General features: G+C 39.0%; 1 protein-coding gene across 3 annotated transcripts in view; it reads left to right on the forward strand.

Moving 5' to 3' along the window:
* The first annotated feature begins 22 nt into the window (after positions 1 to 22).
* BNC2 (basonuclin 2) overlaps positions 23 to 15783 on the forward strand; it is a 736294-nt gene continuing 720533 nt past the window's right edge. The window contains exon 1 of one of the 3 annotated variants that reach the window (XM_040360213.1): positions 23 to 1063. In XM_040360213.1, the coding sequence (XP_040216147.1) occupies positions 1061 to 1063 (3 nt within the window). In that variant the 5' untranslated portion in view covers positions 23 to 1060. The remainder of the gene's footprint in view (positions 1064 to 15783) is intronic. The other 2 variants (XM_040360192.1, XM_040360199.1) reach the window with 2 other exon arrangements.

Genomic DNA, 15783 nt, shown 5'->3' on the forward strand with positions numbered 1-15783 from the left:
AGTCTGCTCTGTATTTTCTTGTGTCTCCAGGGCAGGGTTAGTTGGGTTGGCTCAATGTCACACACAGATGTGACTCTTTACCCTGCAAACTTACACCGTGACGGCTGAGGAGGAGGAAAGGAAAAGCAAAAAAAAAAAAAAAAAAATTCTTCCAAACCCACATTCACACACAGACACAGGAGCTGAGGAGAAGCCACAGACGGCACAACTAGTCTTGGGGCAAAACTTCTAGAGTAGCCAAGTTTTCAGCTCTAACATTTTCTTTCTTTGCACCGCTTTCCCTCCCACCTCCTTGTGTAGGGAGCAGTGTCTGGACTAGCTGTGCTGATAAGGAAGACACAACTGCAAGGGCAGGCTCAGCAAAAGTATCTGTCTGTCTGTCTGTGTAGCCTAGAGACAGACTGAAAACTTCAGGATTTTACTTCTCTCTGTGGCCCCTTCACCACTCCCCCCCCCTTCTTTTCAATCCTAAACTGAAATAACCAAAACTATTCAAAAAAACTTCTCAAATCTCTCCGAACGCTTCCACTGAATCAGAAAAGCAGATCCTATCTGAGTGTCACATAGCACAAACTTTTTTTTTTTTTCCAGTGTAATGTCATGAAAGTATGTAACATCCAGCACAGCTCCTTCAGATCTTTTTTTGAAGTCACTCTAGGTAGAGTAAATACACATTGAGTGAGAGGGGATCGCAGTGCTTCCCTCCCATCCTCAACTTCATACTCCCCTCTCTCCCTCTCCCTCACTCTTCAGCCCTGATGCAGTTGGATGTCTTCAGCCTTTCTTGAACTTTTTATTTTTTTGGCAGGCGGGAGAACCCTGCCTTCATGACCAATATTCTTGGCGTAAAGATATCTGTTAAATGAAAAAGAATACCTGAAGATTAGTGACAAGTTTTGCCTGGGAAAGAAAAAAAAATAAAAAAAAAAGGAAGGAAGGACCTGAAAGTTTACTGACAGGAGAAAAAGTTGGGATAGACACTGACAAACCCTTCTTGCTTCAGCTACTGGGGAGAAAGCAAACACAGGAGTTCTGTGGAATTAACAAGGAGCATGCAGTCATGGTAAGCTACTGCCTCCACTTAATATGGGTAATGCGGGCGATGCAGTAACCATTTGCTTTACCCATTTGCTTTTTAACTATTTATATACAATGTGTGTCAGATGAGTATTTTTATATATATATTTATATTTATTAACAAACACAAATACTGTACATGAGCTCCAAATTTTATATATATATATATATATATATATATATATATATATATATATATATATATATATATATATATATATATATATATATATATATATATATATATATATATATATATATATATATATATATATATATATATATATATATATATATATATATATATATATATATATATATAACATTTGGAGCTCAGTATTTGTGTTTGTTAATAAATATATATATATTTATAAACAAACAAATACATGAGCTTCAAATTTTATATATACATCTATATCTATATACAGATATAGATATACAAAATACATGAGTTCCAACATTACCCAACAGCTAAACAGTAAAAAAAAAAAAGAAATTGCACGCATTTACTATATATATTTCTGAATGATGACTTTTTGCAACCACAATGTACATGCGCACATACAAACTGCACTGACATTATCACTGTTTAATTGTGTATTGATCTGTACTATACTATAAAGCTAAAAGTTTTCAATATTTAGAAATTGTTGTCTTAAGTTTACGAGCAACCTGAAAAACTGTGCCATATTAGCTACGAAGCTGAATTTTTGCGTACCAATTGCGTTATATATACAGATTAATAGTCTGCTTGTTCGCAGTGATGGGTTGCACATTCTTTCTCTTGCTAGCAAAGTTTCTTCTACAAGCCGGAAAGTGGCAGCACATTTTAGGAAGTGAAGTTGATGGTCCCTACCAGTTTTGGCTTAGTTCTGTGTTTATCACTTGCAGTTTGCTGAAATCCCTTTTGCTGCTGTCCAGTGATTATCACAGCTAGTGTTTAGTTAGAGTTTGGTGCCCTGTTTACACAATCACCCCTCCTTCTCCATCTTCTACTTTTACTCAAGACCGGGATGGAGGATGGGCACTTCTCTCACCTCTATTGAGTGCCAAAGGCCAGATATGGAGGCTTTGGATTTTTTTTTTTTTTTGTTGTGTGTCTCTCTTCTCTCCTTAATGTGACATGTCTTGTTCCAGTGATCAAAGGCCCTGGCGGAGTGTGGGAGATAGGCCTGTCAAAAAAAAAAAAACGCAAGCAACAAAACATAGTGGGGGGGGGGGGGAAGGACCTAGAAGCTGCTCAAGCACAGTGGTGGCAGCAATTCTGACAGAAATTAAAGTGGGTTTGAAAACAGCATGAGATTTATGATAGTTTGCATTTAAATCTTGCACTTGTAACACTTGTTGAACAATAGGCATTCTAAAATAATCAACTGCAATAGCGGGATACAAGAGCACAAAATACATCAAAACCTAAACTGCTAAACTCTAGATAAAGTTAGATTTTTTTTTTATATAAAAATGTAAAGAGGTGTGCACAGAACACTTGGTAAAATTAAAGTAAAAATGTAAGTAAATGTCTGCAGTGGTTTGCGTAAAATTGGAAACCGAGAAAGTAAGCATTGCATAAATCTAAACTTACTAAGTAATATATGTCTAGGTGCATATGTGTTAACATTGTGTGTGTATTTTTACAAAACTCCAATTGTTAATTCGATGTCTTGACATTTTTTTTATTTATTTAATCAACAAATTTTGTGTGCAGTTTTACTCTGAATAGCTGCATAAGCACATAGTGGGTTTGGTTTACTAAAACTGGAGGGTAAAAAATTTGGTATGGTAGCCAATCAGCTTCTAACTCCAGCTTCTTCAATTAAGCTTTGACAAAAAAAAAAAAAAAATGGAAGCTGATTGGTTTCTATGCAGAACTGCACCACATTTTGCACTCTCCAGTTTTAGTAAATCAACCCCCATGTCTTTTAATTACACATTTGCAGTTCACACTGTGACCATAGAGTAACATGTGCAAAGTCTGACTAACTAAAACTGCATGGAACTAAAGGATGACCTATTTACACTCCGGCAGTTTAGGGGTGAGAACTACAGCATGCTTAAATAATTGCCTGTAAAAATGCTGCAGTTATAAAACATATCCATGTCACTAAGAACACAAACTGTGACACGTTCCGCTAGAAGCAGTTGTAGCTACAGCGCTGGCTAGTGTTTTTCAGAGTTTACATAGCTCAGCAAGTCTGTTATGCCAGGGCCCATTCTTTATTTAGTTAAGGAATGTTATATCAGAGATGGATGTTTAATTTAACTAGAAAACATTAGCCAGGGCACCCGTTATGTCCACTGCAAAGAGGGAAAAAAAAAAAAAAAAAAACTGCATTATAATGAAACAGTGTTTTGGCTCTGAAAAAAAATTAAAGAGAAAAAATATATATTTTTTATTTTGTTTGCTTTATAATTCAGCCTAAATTATAGTATTTTAAAATTATCAGAAAAAAAAACAGCTTTTATCTAAAACGTTCCGGTAGGCTATTATGGTAGGGACCCTACACTACGCTACAAGGGACCATTGTGAGTTGCTTCAAGGGAAAACGACAGATATGAATTGGTTCTACAAGCCCTGTCTACTCTACCTAAATACTGTACATAATAAAAATTAATTTTGAACTAATAAGGTATAATCTTTAATACTATCTTTATAAATATTGATTGCTTAGTGTGACAAAGCCTATGATGTTAATCCACTGCACCAAGGCACCCAACAAAAAGTTGTTATTATTTTTTTTGTATTTTAGGGCAGTTACATAAAAAAAAAAAAAAATCAATGTCATAAAGATAGAACATATATATATATAAAAAAAAAATAGAAAGCATTATTTATTTTCCATAATTGCATTTGAGAGGTGTGTGCACTTAGAGAATATGTTATGAAGACGCTAGTTATACAATCCAGTTTGCAATACACCTAAGGATAAAAATATCATTTTTACAGCCTGGTTTGGAGGGTTGGATTTTTTTTTTCTTTTCTTCTCCTCTGTGCTTTACATAACATTCTGTACTAATCCTGCTTGCTGTCAGAGATGTTTCATGGTTGTGCAATTGCTGTGGTGAAGAATGCCAATTTGCATTCCAGGAGTGTCATTTGATTACTTTTATCTGCTCTGCTCCAAGTCCATCCCAGACCTCTCATTTCATCTTTCCATGTCACGAGTCAATGCTGTGTCCTCTTTTCAAGAAAGAAAGAAAAAAAAAAAGAAGAAATGCCTGCTTAAGACAAGAGAGAGAAAAAAGTACTTTCATGTTGCAGCATCACTCCCTCTTTAAGTTGTCAGCAGCAGGGTATGATTCACTTGGGCCTAGAGAGATGGAACAGAAGAGGGTTATGTAGTTCAATAAGCCTATGGACAGGTACAATGTAACATCCCCGGAGAGACTGCTTAATGAAGACCAGGTCTGCAGAGTTCCCAATACTCTGACCTGGTGATGTCCCTGCAGTTTTCTTATTTGATCTCTTCTAGTGAATAGTGAATTGATCTTTTTTTTTTCCCTTCCGTGAACTTTTATTTTTATTTTTTTTACTTCCAACTCAGCCCTTAAGGGACACAGATGACCATATTGACTTGGGATCTGTTTGAAGGTAGATATGTTAACATACTGTATGAATTGCGTCCCTATTTGCTGAAGCATCCTCAAATAAATTAAGATTTCACAGATCTGCAATAAAGCGTCAGGGTAAGGGTTAAACATGCATTTTATGTCAGGAGTTCTGAGGTGTGCGCTCTTTTACAGTCGCTGTTTTATCAACAATGAAGCTTTTGTGGAGATGAGGTGACGTGTTAAGTGCCAGCTGCATGCTCTGTCTTGTACTGTATTATGGATAACATATTTGGAAGCGTGTTTTAAAATAAGCAAAAAGGATTAAAAGATGTAGGCACACTTTTTTGGCGATGTGTCAGGAAACCCCATTTTGCTATAATATATAGCCCCCATAAACCCTTTATTTATTTATTTTGCCATGCTGTGATGCATTCTTTATAACGTTAAGTTAACTAATAAAAAATAGTGGTTTTATTTTTTATATTATATTAATATAAAATATTTTTATCACTGTGCTCATTTACACTGAACGCAAGGGTATCACAGGAGAAAAATAGTTTGCCCCACTATCCTAAAATGCCCTTAAAATGTCTAGTCCGTGGGATTTACTTAAAAGTGGGGGAAAAAGAAAGTGAGTTTATTTCTTACAACTAACAATTCAATTCCAGCTGTCATTTTTGCTGTACTGATTTGAACCTAAAAGCTAACATACCCAGTTGCATGGGCCTGTTGCTTCATTTTGCCTTTGCAGCAGAATTTCTAAAAACAGTTTATTAATTATGACTGTAAAATATATTGGATACTCTGTGGTTGATTTACTAAAACCGCAGAGTGAAAAATCTGATGCAGCTGTGCGTGATAGCCAATCAGCTTCTAACTTCAGCTCGTTTAAAAAAACTTTGACAATAATGCCGCGTACACACGACCGTTTTTCGGGATGTAAAAAATGACTTTTTTTTTAATGTCATTAAAAACGATCGTGTGTGGGCTCCAGAGCATTTTTCACGACGTAAAAAATGGCCATTAAAAATTTAGAACATGCTCTAAATTTTCACGTCGTTTTTAACGTTGTCGTTAACGTTGTCGTTTTTAACGTCGTAAAAAATGGTTCTGTGTGGGCTTTGGCGACATGAAAAAATCGTGCATGCTCAGAAGCAAGTTATAAGATGCTCGTTCTGGTAAAACTAGCGTTCGTAATGGAGATAGCACATTCATCACGCTGTAACAGACTGAAAAGCGCAAATCGTCTCTCAGCAAAGTTTTACTAACACGAAATCAGCAAAAGCAGCCCCAAGGGTGGCACCGCCCGAATGGTACTTCCCCTTTATAGTGCCGTCGTACGTGTTGTTGTACGTCACCACGCTTTGCTAGAGCATTTTTTTTTCACGATCGTGTGTAGGCAAGGCAGGCTTAACAATAATCGGGTTGAAAAAAACGTTGTTTTTTCTAGACCATTAAAAACGGTTGTGTGTATGCGGCATTCACACCTATGCATTTTTTGTGCTTTTTGCATTTTGCAGATTTCCTCTACAGAATGTTTTCCATAGTTAAACCATGTTAAATTAGCTGTAGTGCAAACCTGAAAAATGCAAAAAGCACAAAAAATGCATAGTTGTGAATCAAGCCGTAGGCATGGTTCAAACCTATGCATTTATAGTGCATTTTCAGTTTTGCAGAAACACACTACAGTCCATTTAATAAGGTTTCCTATGGGTCACGTTCAGATCTGTGCCTTTTATGGAAAGGGCCAAGAACCAGCAGGTTGTGTTTTTGGTTCCAAAGACTTCGATGCATCAAAAACGGGTATTGAAAAATGTAAAATGCACCTAGAATATGCATCAACTGCAACCTGCATTGGTGTGAATCAAGCCCAAAACCTGGAAGCTGATTGTTTTTTCTGCACAGATGCACCAGATTTTGCACTCACCTCTTTTATTAAATCGCCCCCTTTGTGTTAAAAAGGACGTATTTACTATTAACCTCCCTGGCGGTATGATTATTTCAGATTTTAGGTGCTGAAAGCGGTACCATTATTTTGCATGGAAATTCGGCATTTAATATTGTAGGCCTGTAATTCTTAGCAATAACTTACTTAAATCTGTCCAAACAAGAGTCTAGTAGACATCCCGGATATGATAAAGTTTGAAACACAAAATCATAAATTATAATATAATAAATAACTATAAATAATTATAACAAATAATAATATAATTATGATAAAAATTATTCAATAATGTAATCAAATTAAAAACACTGAAATTTTCTCAGTTGCAGAATTGTCGCTGCCATTACTTTTATTGTGTGATGACGAACTTCCCCACAAATCACTATCTCTCAATTCTGCAAGTGATTCTAATTTATTATTGCTGTTTTCTAGCTGCTCTAAAACCACTTTTGATGTAAAGGGACACTTTTTGGTTGCTATGGACAATCTCCAGTTTCCAGGCAGAAAGAACAGTTTTTATGATATAAAAGTACATGCAGGACACAGGACAGACCACTAGGGACAAGGGGGGTGTGTATTTATTTCATACAGTACTGTAATCTATAAGATTACAGTATACTGTATGTATTGTGTGTATTTACCTTTTTTGAATTTGGCGCCGATCTCCGCCCCCGTGCGTCGTAACGTCGCAGGGAACGGAGCTTGTGGCACACGGGCACTGTGTGAATCAAGCGAGGAGACAGCTCGATCACACAGCGGGGAGACATTGCAGTTACCTGGGACAAGGTAAGTAATTCCCTGGCTGTAGACGCTGCAAGGCGATCCCGAGTCTGGCTCGGGGTTACCGCTTTTGATGCTGAAATTCCACCCCGAACCAGACTCTGGAATACCGCTGAGGGGGTTAATATGCAGTTTGGCCACACCAAAATGTATTGAAGACTGTGGGGGTTGATTTACTAAAGCTGGAGAGTGCAAAATCTGGTGCAGCTCTGCATAGAAACCAATCAGCTTGTAGGTTTTTTAGTCTAAGTTTAATTGAACAAGCTGAAGTTAGAAGCTTGTTCAATTAAGCTTTGACCAAATAGAAAAAAATATAATAATCTGGAAGCTGATATGCTACCATGCACAGCTGCACCAGATTTTACACTCTCCAGTCAGCAAATCACCCCCTATTTATTTCTTGTTTTCAGAGAATAAAAGATGCAACTAATTGCAACTAATTGGTGATTTTCAGAAAACGTTTTTCTCTACAATTTTAATATATACTGTGTATATATATATATATATATATATATATATATATATATATATATATATATATATATATATATATATATATATATATATATATATATATATATATATAAAAAGGAAAATTTCAAAATTCAATTTTTACCAGTGGTAATCTGGTGGTCTAGTTTAACTAAATGTAACTTTCTTTACTTTTAGTAGTAAGAAAAATAATCCGTAAATCTGCATAAGGATAGGCTATAATAACTTGTGTAATGTGAGCTTTAGAAGTTATTTTGCTAAAGCAGACGTAGCATCAGATATACAGTAATTTTATAAATCAGCACCATAGTTTAGGTAAAAACATATATATATTTTATATTTGCCTTTTTGTTTATTGAAAATCCTCACTGAGGTCTTAAATAATTTGTCTTACCAGTTACATGATGCACAATTTCATTTACCCTCCTTTCTGTTACCCCCGACTGTCATTGACCTGCTCCCTGGGGCAAATCATCACACCTCCCTGGGCTCATAGGAGAATTCTGCTGCTTGTGTGGTTCTTGGCTGTATTCCCATGTCTGACTAATGGCCCGTCCACACGATCCGAAATTCAGCCGACAGATCTTCCATTTTTTTTTACGGTTTACTAAAGTTAAGAAAATTACCACACGACAGAATAAAAATTTGAAAGTGATGTAATGTGTTGTAGTGTATTTGTATTGTATTATTTGGACAACAACTGTACTGATCAAACAACATACCAGATCATACGAGAATATTTTTGTGCTTGTCTCATCGGAAAATATGCAATGAACTGTCGTGATCGGCTCTCGAAAGCCCTGTACTAACGATCCGATTATCGTACGATCGATTCGAGAACGGTACTTTTTGTCCGATTTTTGGATCGTGTGTACAGGCCAAAAGACTGACTGATGTTGCTGCCTCTTACCTACAAATTGCTAAAGTTACAAAGTTGCAGTCTGATCACTTGGAGAGAAGAGACTGAGAAAATGCTTCTTTTTGCCTGCAGTAGACTAGTGAAATCATCTCAATCTAGAGAAAGTCAAGATACTGAGACTCATGGACTGCTTATAAATAATAAAAGATAAAGTTTTTTTTTTAAACAGTTCATTGTTTCAGCCTTATTTTGAGCATACAAGTCCAAAATATATGTTGCAAACAAGCGCAAAACTTCTTATTTTGCAAGTAGGCCTTTGTATTGTAAAAGGTCATTATATGATCTGGTTTATTTTTAGTATTCCTGGCATACTGTATTAAAAACATGCAGAGACATTGAATCAGGTTTTCTGATGTGTAAAGTACTACTGCATTTTGTATTTTGTCTAAAGTTCCTATTCAGTCCTGAAAGCCCGGCCTCAGGCAGCTAAAAAAAGAATCCCTTGCAGTGGGGATGTGCATGCACTACAAGAGTTAGGCCTCGTACACACGACCGAGTTTCTCGGCAAAAACCAGCAAGAAACTTGCTGGGATTTTTTTTTTGCCAAGGAAACCGGTCGTGTGTACATTTTTCGACGAGGAAACTGCCAAGTATTCCGTCGAGCCAAAAAGAGAGCATGTCTTCTTTTTCCTCGACGGGAATGGAGAAACTTGCCTTGTCGAGTTCCTCGACAGCCTAACAAGGAACTCGACGAGGAAAACGATGGGTTTCGCCCGTCGAGTTCCTCGGTCGTGTGTACGAGGCTTTAGAGCGATTGTAAAGGATCACTTTGTAAAACAAGTCATTCCGTGAAAAAAAAAAAGACAAAACATTTTTGTATAGATAAAAAAAAAAAAAACATAAATACCTTTTTTCCTTTTTAATAGATGATCACATTTCCCCTGTTCTCAGCTGCATAAGAGCAGGGGGGAAAGAAGCAGCAGCACACTGAGCTTGCCAGTGAATGGCTGTGCAGCAGGGGTAAGTCAGGACAAGTCTGATTATTGGAGGAGGGTACACTTTTTTCCTGGCATAGCTAGAGAACTGACCATGATGTGTTCTCTTGCTTAGTGTGGTCAATTTTTAATAGGAAAGCAAGGGGACTAGCAGGGACACCAGGGATTTCCCACAAAAGCAGCAATACAAAGGAAACAGGATGTTTTCTCATATAAGTACAAGGTACAGCAGACACGCATATCAGGAATATGAAGTGTTGGGGTAACAAACACTTTAATTGCTTGTTTGGGTCAAGGGGAATAATAATAGAAGATTTATTTACCCAGTCCTCCCCCATGCTAGACTGGTCCTCGCAGCATCTTTTCCCCCCCACACTGGGGGATTCTAGGGTCCTAATGTCATCAAAACCAAAACATGGTCCATAGCTCTGCATTGGATTTGATGACGCAGAGGGATAGACCACTTGCACAGCTTGGGGGAGCACCATCTATGGGGTGGACTACCATCTCTGGTATGTAAAAAAAAGTTTCTCCTCTCCCCTAGACAAAATGAGCAATTAACTCTTGCAGTGCGAGTACAGCCCCACTGCAAGGAATAATTACAAATTTTCCCGGAGATAGACCCTAACCATTTTTCTTAAACATGGTCTGATCAGTAGGATCATTGCGTTTAACATTGAGGACACAGTATTGCATTCCCATATTCACCAATTTGATCATGGACATTATTTCGATTTTTCCCTGCACTCCATTTATTTTACTTTTACCTATTACTTTATTATCTGATTGCGTCTGTACATGTTCTCTAATTTGGTTATAAAAAAATACTGTACATTTTAAATGACCAGAAAGATATTAAACTTTCATTGGTTATTTAAATTGTATGACTGTATTTGTCAATGACATTGCTTTTTTCTTTTCCCAAAAATGCATGCACTACATATCTAAAAGTAAAAGTATGTAGTTTAGCTGCAGATTTAGCTGAAAACAGAATGGCAGTTTTCAGTTTCAAAGACAATCTAGCAACTGGAGGAGATTTTTTTTATTTTCTTTTGCAAACATTTCTGAATGAATTAAGCTACATTTTTCATTCAAATGCACAGGCAGCAAATATGTTCACTGCCTTATTAAAAAAAAACACAAAAAAAACATAAAAAAAAACTTTTATGTCTATTATTTTGCATTTTTTAAGAGTTTTAAGAATCTCAAGGTAGGTAATTACTTCTGAATAAAAAAAAATCAAGGATAATAATTCACACTTTTATTAAATATCCCTCTAAACGAGTACATTTTAGGAGAAAGGAATCTCACTAAAATGTCATCCTGCAGAGACAAATCACTTTGTATCAAGGTAGAATACTTTGTAATTGTGTATTAAACTATATTACCGTATAATATACCCATGTTTTATTGTGTCAAGATTACATTTTTTCTGCACCTAGATATTTAAGGAACTAAACAAAGCATTTTTATGTTTCAAATGGTGACAAAACGTGTATGCAATAGTTGGGTTGAGATTGTGAATGTGGTTCCCTGATCTATTTTCAATTGCCACAGATGTCTAGAAACTATGGGGCTGATTTACCAAGCCTATGTGTGTCAATAATTTTGTGTGATTGGATGCTTGAAATAGATACAAATTCATTGACCTAGGTAGTGGGGGTTGGTGGTTTTGGGGGGGGGAACAATGCACCTACAGACACCCCCCCGGTCGGTCGGCAAATCAAAACGCACCCCCCGTGGGTCAGTCGGTCACACAGGTCAGGCTCAGTGCAGTACTCACACTGGGGGCTGTTACTCCTCTCTGCCCATACTCAGCTCTAATCAGCAACTCCTCCTCCGTACAGCTCCATGGCTGCAAAACTCTCCAGCCATACCATCCCCACCTTCCTCCTCCCTCCCCATATTAGGCCAACGGGCTTGCTTCTCCATTCAGCCAATTGGGACACAGGTCTCAGGACCCACTTCCTGATTGGCCGGGAGGAGAATCAGTGTGAAAATATTTATTCGCTATTGTCACACAACTAGGTGGTAGCCCATCCTTTTTTGAAGCCTATTAGAGACTTTGGCTCTAATCACATGATTAAAGAAAAAAAAACATTGGAATCCATGTGTCCGGCGCCCTGCATGTAGATCAGGGGGGACCTAGGGTTCCAAAAACTACCTAAAGCAGACTGATCACAACCTGGGCAATTTTTAAACTAAACACATGATAAAAAATACTTTATGAAAGATCATATGGTGAGACACATTTTTTCAAAGTGGTGTGCTTAGTAGTTTCATAGTTTTAGTTGGTAAGGTTAAATAAAGTCACTACTCCATCCAGTCCAACCTGTGTACTTGTTGTAGTATATAACAGTGAAGAGTGGGCATTGTTTTCATTGTGCCAGGGGTGTTTCTAGGACTGTAAAACCTGGGGCACCTCTTAGCACACAAGTAGAAAAGTAATAGTGGGAGTGGCTTAAGGGGCATGGTTAAATAAAACAATCCCCCCAATATAATCCTTCCCCCCTTCCAAGTCAATCTGTCCCCAGTATAATCCCACTCAGGTAAGTCTGCCCCTATTTTAATCCCCCTCCCCAGGTCCATCTGTCCCCCAGTATAATCCTTCCCCCTCCCCAGGTAAACTAGTCCCCCAGTAAAATCCCCCCCCCAGGTCAGTCTGTCCCCTAGTATAATCCTTTTCACCTAGATCAATCTGTCCCTCAGTATAAACCCCCCAGATCAGTCTACCCCAGGGGCAGACTGACCATTTGAGCACTCGGGCACTGCCCAAGGGCCCCATGCCACTAGGGGGCCCCTTAAGGGTTGCCAGCCTCAGTAAAACCAGGGACAGTATGTCAAAATCTGTGGGCCAGATTCAGGTACAATTGCGGCGGCGCAACGTAACCCGTTTACGTTACACCGCCGCAAGTTTTCAGTGTAAGTGCCTGATCCTCAAAGCACTTACCTGTAAACTTGCGGCGGTGTAACGTAAACCCGTCCGGCGCAAGCCCGCCCAATTCAAATGGGGCATGTACCATTTAAATTAGGTGCGCTCCCGCGCCGGACATTCTGCGCATGCTCCGTTCGCAATTTTCCCGACGTGCTTTGCGCGAAATTACGGCGGCCCGACGTGTTTGTGAATTGCGACGTGCGTAACGTACTTACGCCGGGAAAAAAAAAATTCAAAAGCGACGCGGGAACGACGGCCATACTTTAACATGGTGGAGTAATTTTACACCATGTTAATAGTACACCTAACTTTGCGACGGGAAAAAAAGACTTGCGCCGACGTAACGAACGCGAAAACCTTTGTGGATCGCCGTAAATCCTCCTTTGCATACCCGACGCTGGAATACGACGCAAACTCCCCCCAGCGGCGGCCGAAGTATTGCATCCTAAGATCCGACGGTGTAAGTCAATTACACCCGTCGGATCTTAGGGCTATCTATGTGGAACTGATTCTATGAATCAGCCGCATAGATACGACAAGAGATACGACGGTGTATCAGGAGATACGCCATCGTATCTCTTCTGTGAATCTGGCCCTGTGTTTTTAAAAAAATCACAAGATTATAGCTACCCCGCCTCTCCAGTACCTTTTCAGTGTGTGTGTGTATACTGTATGTGTGTATATTGTTTGTCTGTGTGTGTATACTGTATGTGTGTGTACTGTGTGTCCCCATAATCTATTGCCTGGGGGCCCCATAATCTCCTATTGCCCGGGGGCCCCATAATCTCCTATTGCCCGGGGGCCCCATAATCTCCTATTGCCCGGGGGCCCCATGAGTTGTCAGTCCGCCCCTGGTCTACCCCCCCAATATAATTCCCCATAGAGGGGATTGAACTTGGGCACATACTGACCCCCTCAGTACAATCCCCGCAATAGTTGCTTTTTTATTTGCCCAGCAATAGTAGTGCAAATGTTTATTAAATCACTATTTTCACAAAAAATACACTAATATCATTATTCGCACACATAAACACAACATAACTTCCAAAATCCCTGTTAAACTCCTACTAAGACCTTGTTCACACTAAAGTGTACACCCCTGTGAGGACTGTGTTTTCAAGCCCAGGAATGCACAGGTGTTCTATGCACCCTTGTGTGGGTAGTCCCATTCACATCTGCATGTGACTGCATGGTCACAGTTGCTGCTCCCAATCTAACATCTGTGTGGGTGCAGGTGCACAGCTCAAAGGTAGACGGTGTGAGTTCAGGGACAAGCACCCACACAAATGTGGAATTAATTTACCTCAATGGGACTTTCTGCACAGGTATACACAAAACACTTGTGCATCCTCCTGTGGGTAAACATGGCCTTGCATGGGTGTACGCTGTAGTAAGTAGTGAATAAGGCCTACCTATGTTTTTTGCTTTTAATTTAATTTTTTTTACAATGTTATTTTTCCTGTTTTTTTTTTTTTGTGTTTGTTTGTTTTACTTGTTGGGGGTGGTTGGTAAAACATCAAGGGTCTAAACAGGGAAAGGAACTGAGTTCTCATTCCCTTTATTTGAAGCCTCAGTGCTAGATGTCTTTGTACAAAGGCTCCTATTTATTCACAAATGGAAGCATAGTGAATACTATGTTTCGGTGATAAATGAATACAGGAGTGATCGATACTAATTGCTCAATGTGTTCATTCATGTCATTTTTACCAGCCCCCTCCCCTACTCTGCATCCTGACACCACTCTCTGACCCCAGCAGCAGCTGAAGTGGGTGATAGGGTTGAGGAGGGGAAGCCAGCCAGCTGCCCTGCAGGAGTGGTGCAGGGATCAATGAGGGAGGGCCCAGTATGGGGGAGGGGGGGTTTAGGGGAGGGTTGAAGCACCCAAAGCTGGCTGGAGGTGAGAAAAGCAGAAGTTGGTAGCTGCAGGGGAGCCAGAGGGCATCAGTGCTACATGGGTTGGGGGGCACATAAGCGGAGGGGGACATCTTGGAGGACAGGCGAAGCAGCAGCAGCTCCTCTAAGTGTGCAGTGTGTAAGGACACAGTGGTTCCCACCTGACTCAAGGCCATGTGCATAATACGCCACTGGGTAGAAATTACTAACTGCGTATTAATGAGTTCAATAAAGCCAGAGACATAAGCAGCAGAAATGATATTCAAATCTTAAAATGGCTGTAAAGGTAGAAGGTTTTTTACCTTAAGGCATCTTGGTATTAAGGTAAAAAGCCTTCTATGATCATCCCCCTCCCTAAATACCTACCTGAGCCAGATCTTGATCCATCGATGTGTCTGAGAGTAGTGGTGCTGCTCTCCTCACTAGACAAGGAGGCAGTAGCGGAAGCTATTGGGTCCTGCTGCTGTCAATCCAATCCAATGAGGAGGGAGCAGTGTGGCGGGGCAGTCTAAGATTCTCTGTGTGTCAATAGATGCTCGGGATCCAGCCTGCATGAGTGCCCCCAAAGTAAGCAACTGGATATGGGGCCAGAAGCGCTGGCGGGGAATCCTAGAAGAGGAGGTTCAGAGCAGGTAAGTATAACATGTTAAAAAATAAAAATAAATATAGAACCCTTACAGTAACTTTTTCTGCATGTTTACAGCTTGACTGTGCCCCTCCTGTCTCTCAAGCCTTCCTATTGGTCCTTTAATGATCTTAAGATAATAAGCTCCCTTTTCCTCTACATCTACTGGGCATTGTGACATGCAGTTTTTCTGAAAAGTAACCTCTGTGCATGCAATTTGTTAAATTGTTTAAATTGGTCACAAATGTGACAAGCTTACTATTCATATACCAGTCCCATACTGTATGAACGTCATGTACATGACACATGCTAAGTTGCTTTTCCTATTCAAGGAAGAGAAATGTGTTAATTGCTTATATATAGAAGTTTTAACAGCTTATCAATTTAAAACATCATCCTGTTTTTAATTAGACTTACTTCTATTTGTGTATCGACTGGGGAAATTGCCCCTTACTTTCTGCCACACAACCTGTGCAGTGACAGCTGGACAGTAGGAGTGGCATATTTGAAAAAAAAAACTGCTATACACAAAATTCTTCATAAAATGAAAAAGTGAAGTTGTCATAAAAAATTCCCTACTTTAAAATATGTACTACCGTATAAACTAATCAACATCCTAGAAAAAATGTATAC

The sequence above is a fragment of the Rana temporaria genome, chromosome 1, assembly GCF_905171775.1.
Source record: "Rana temporaria chromosome 1, aRanTem1.1, whole genome shotgun sequence".
Taxonomy (NCBI): domain Eukaryota; kingdom Metazoa; phylum Chordata; class Amphibia; order Anura; family Ranidae; genus Rana; species Rana temporaria.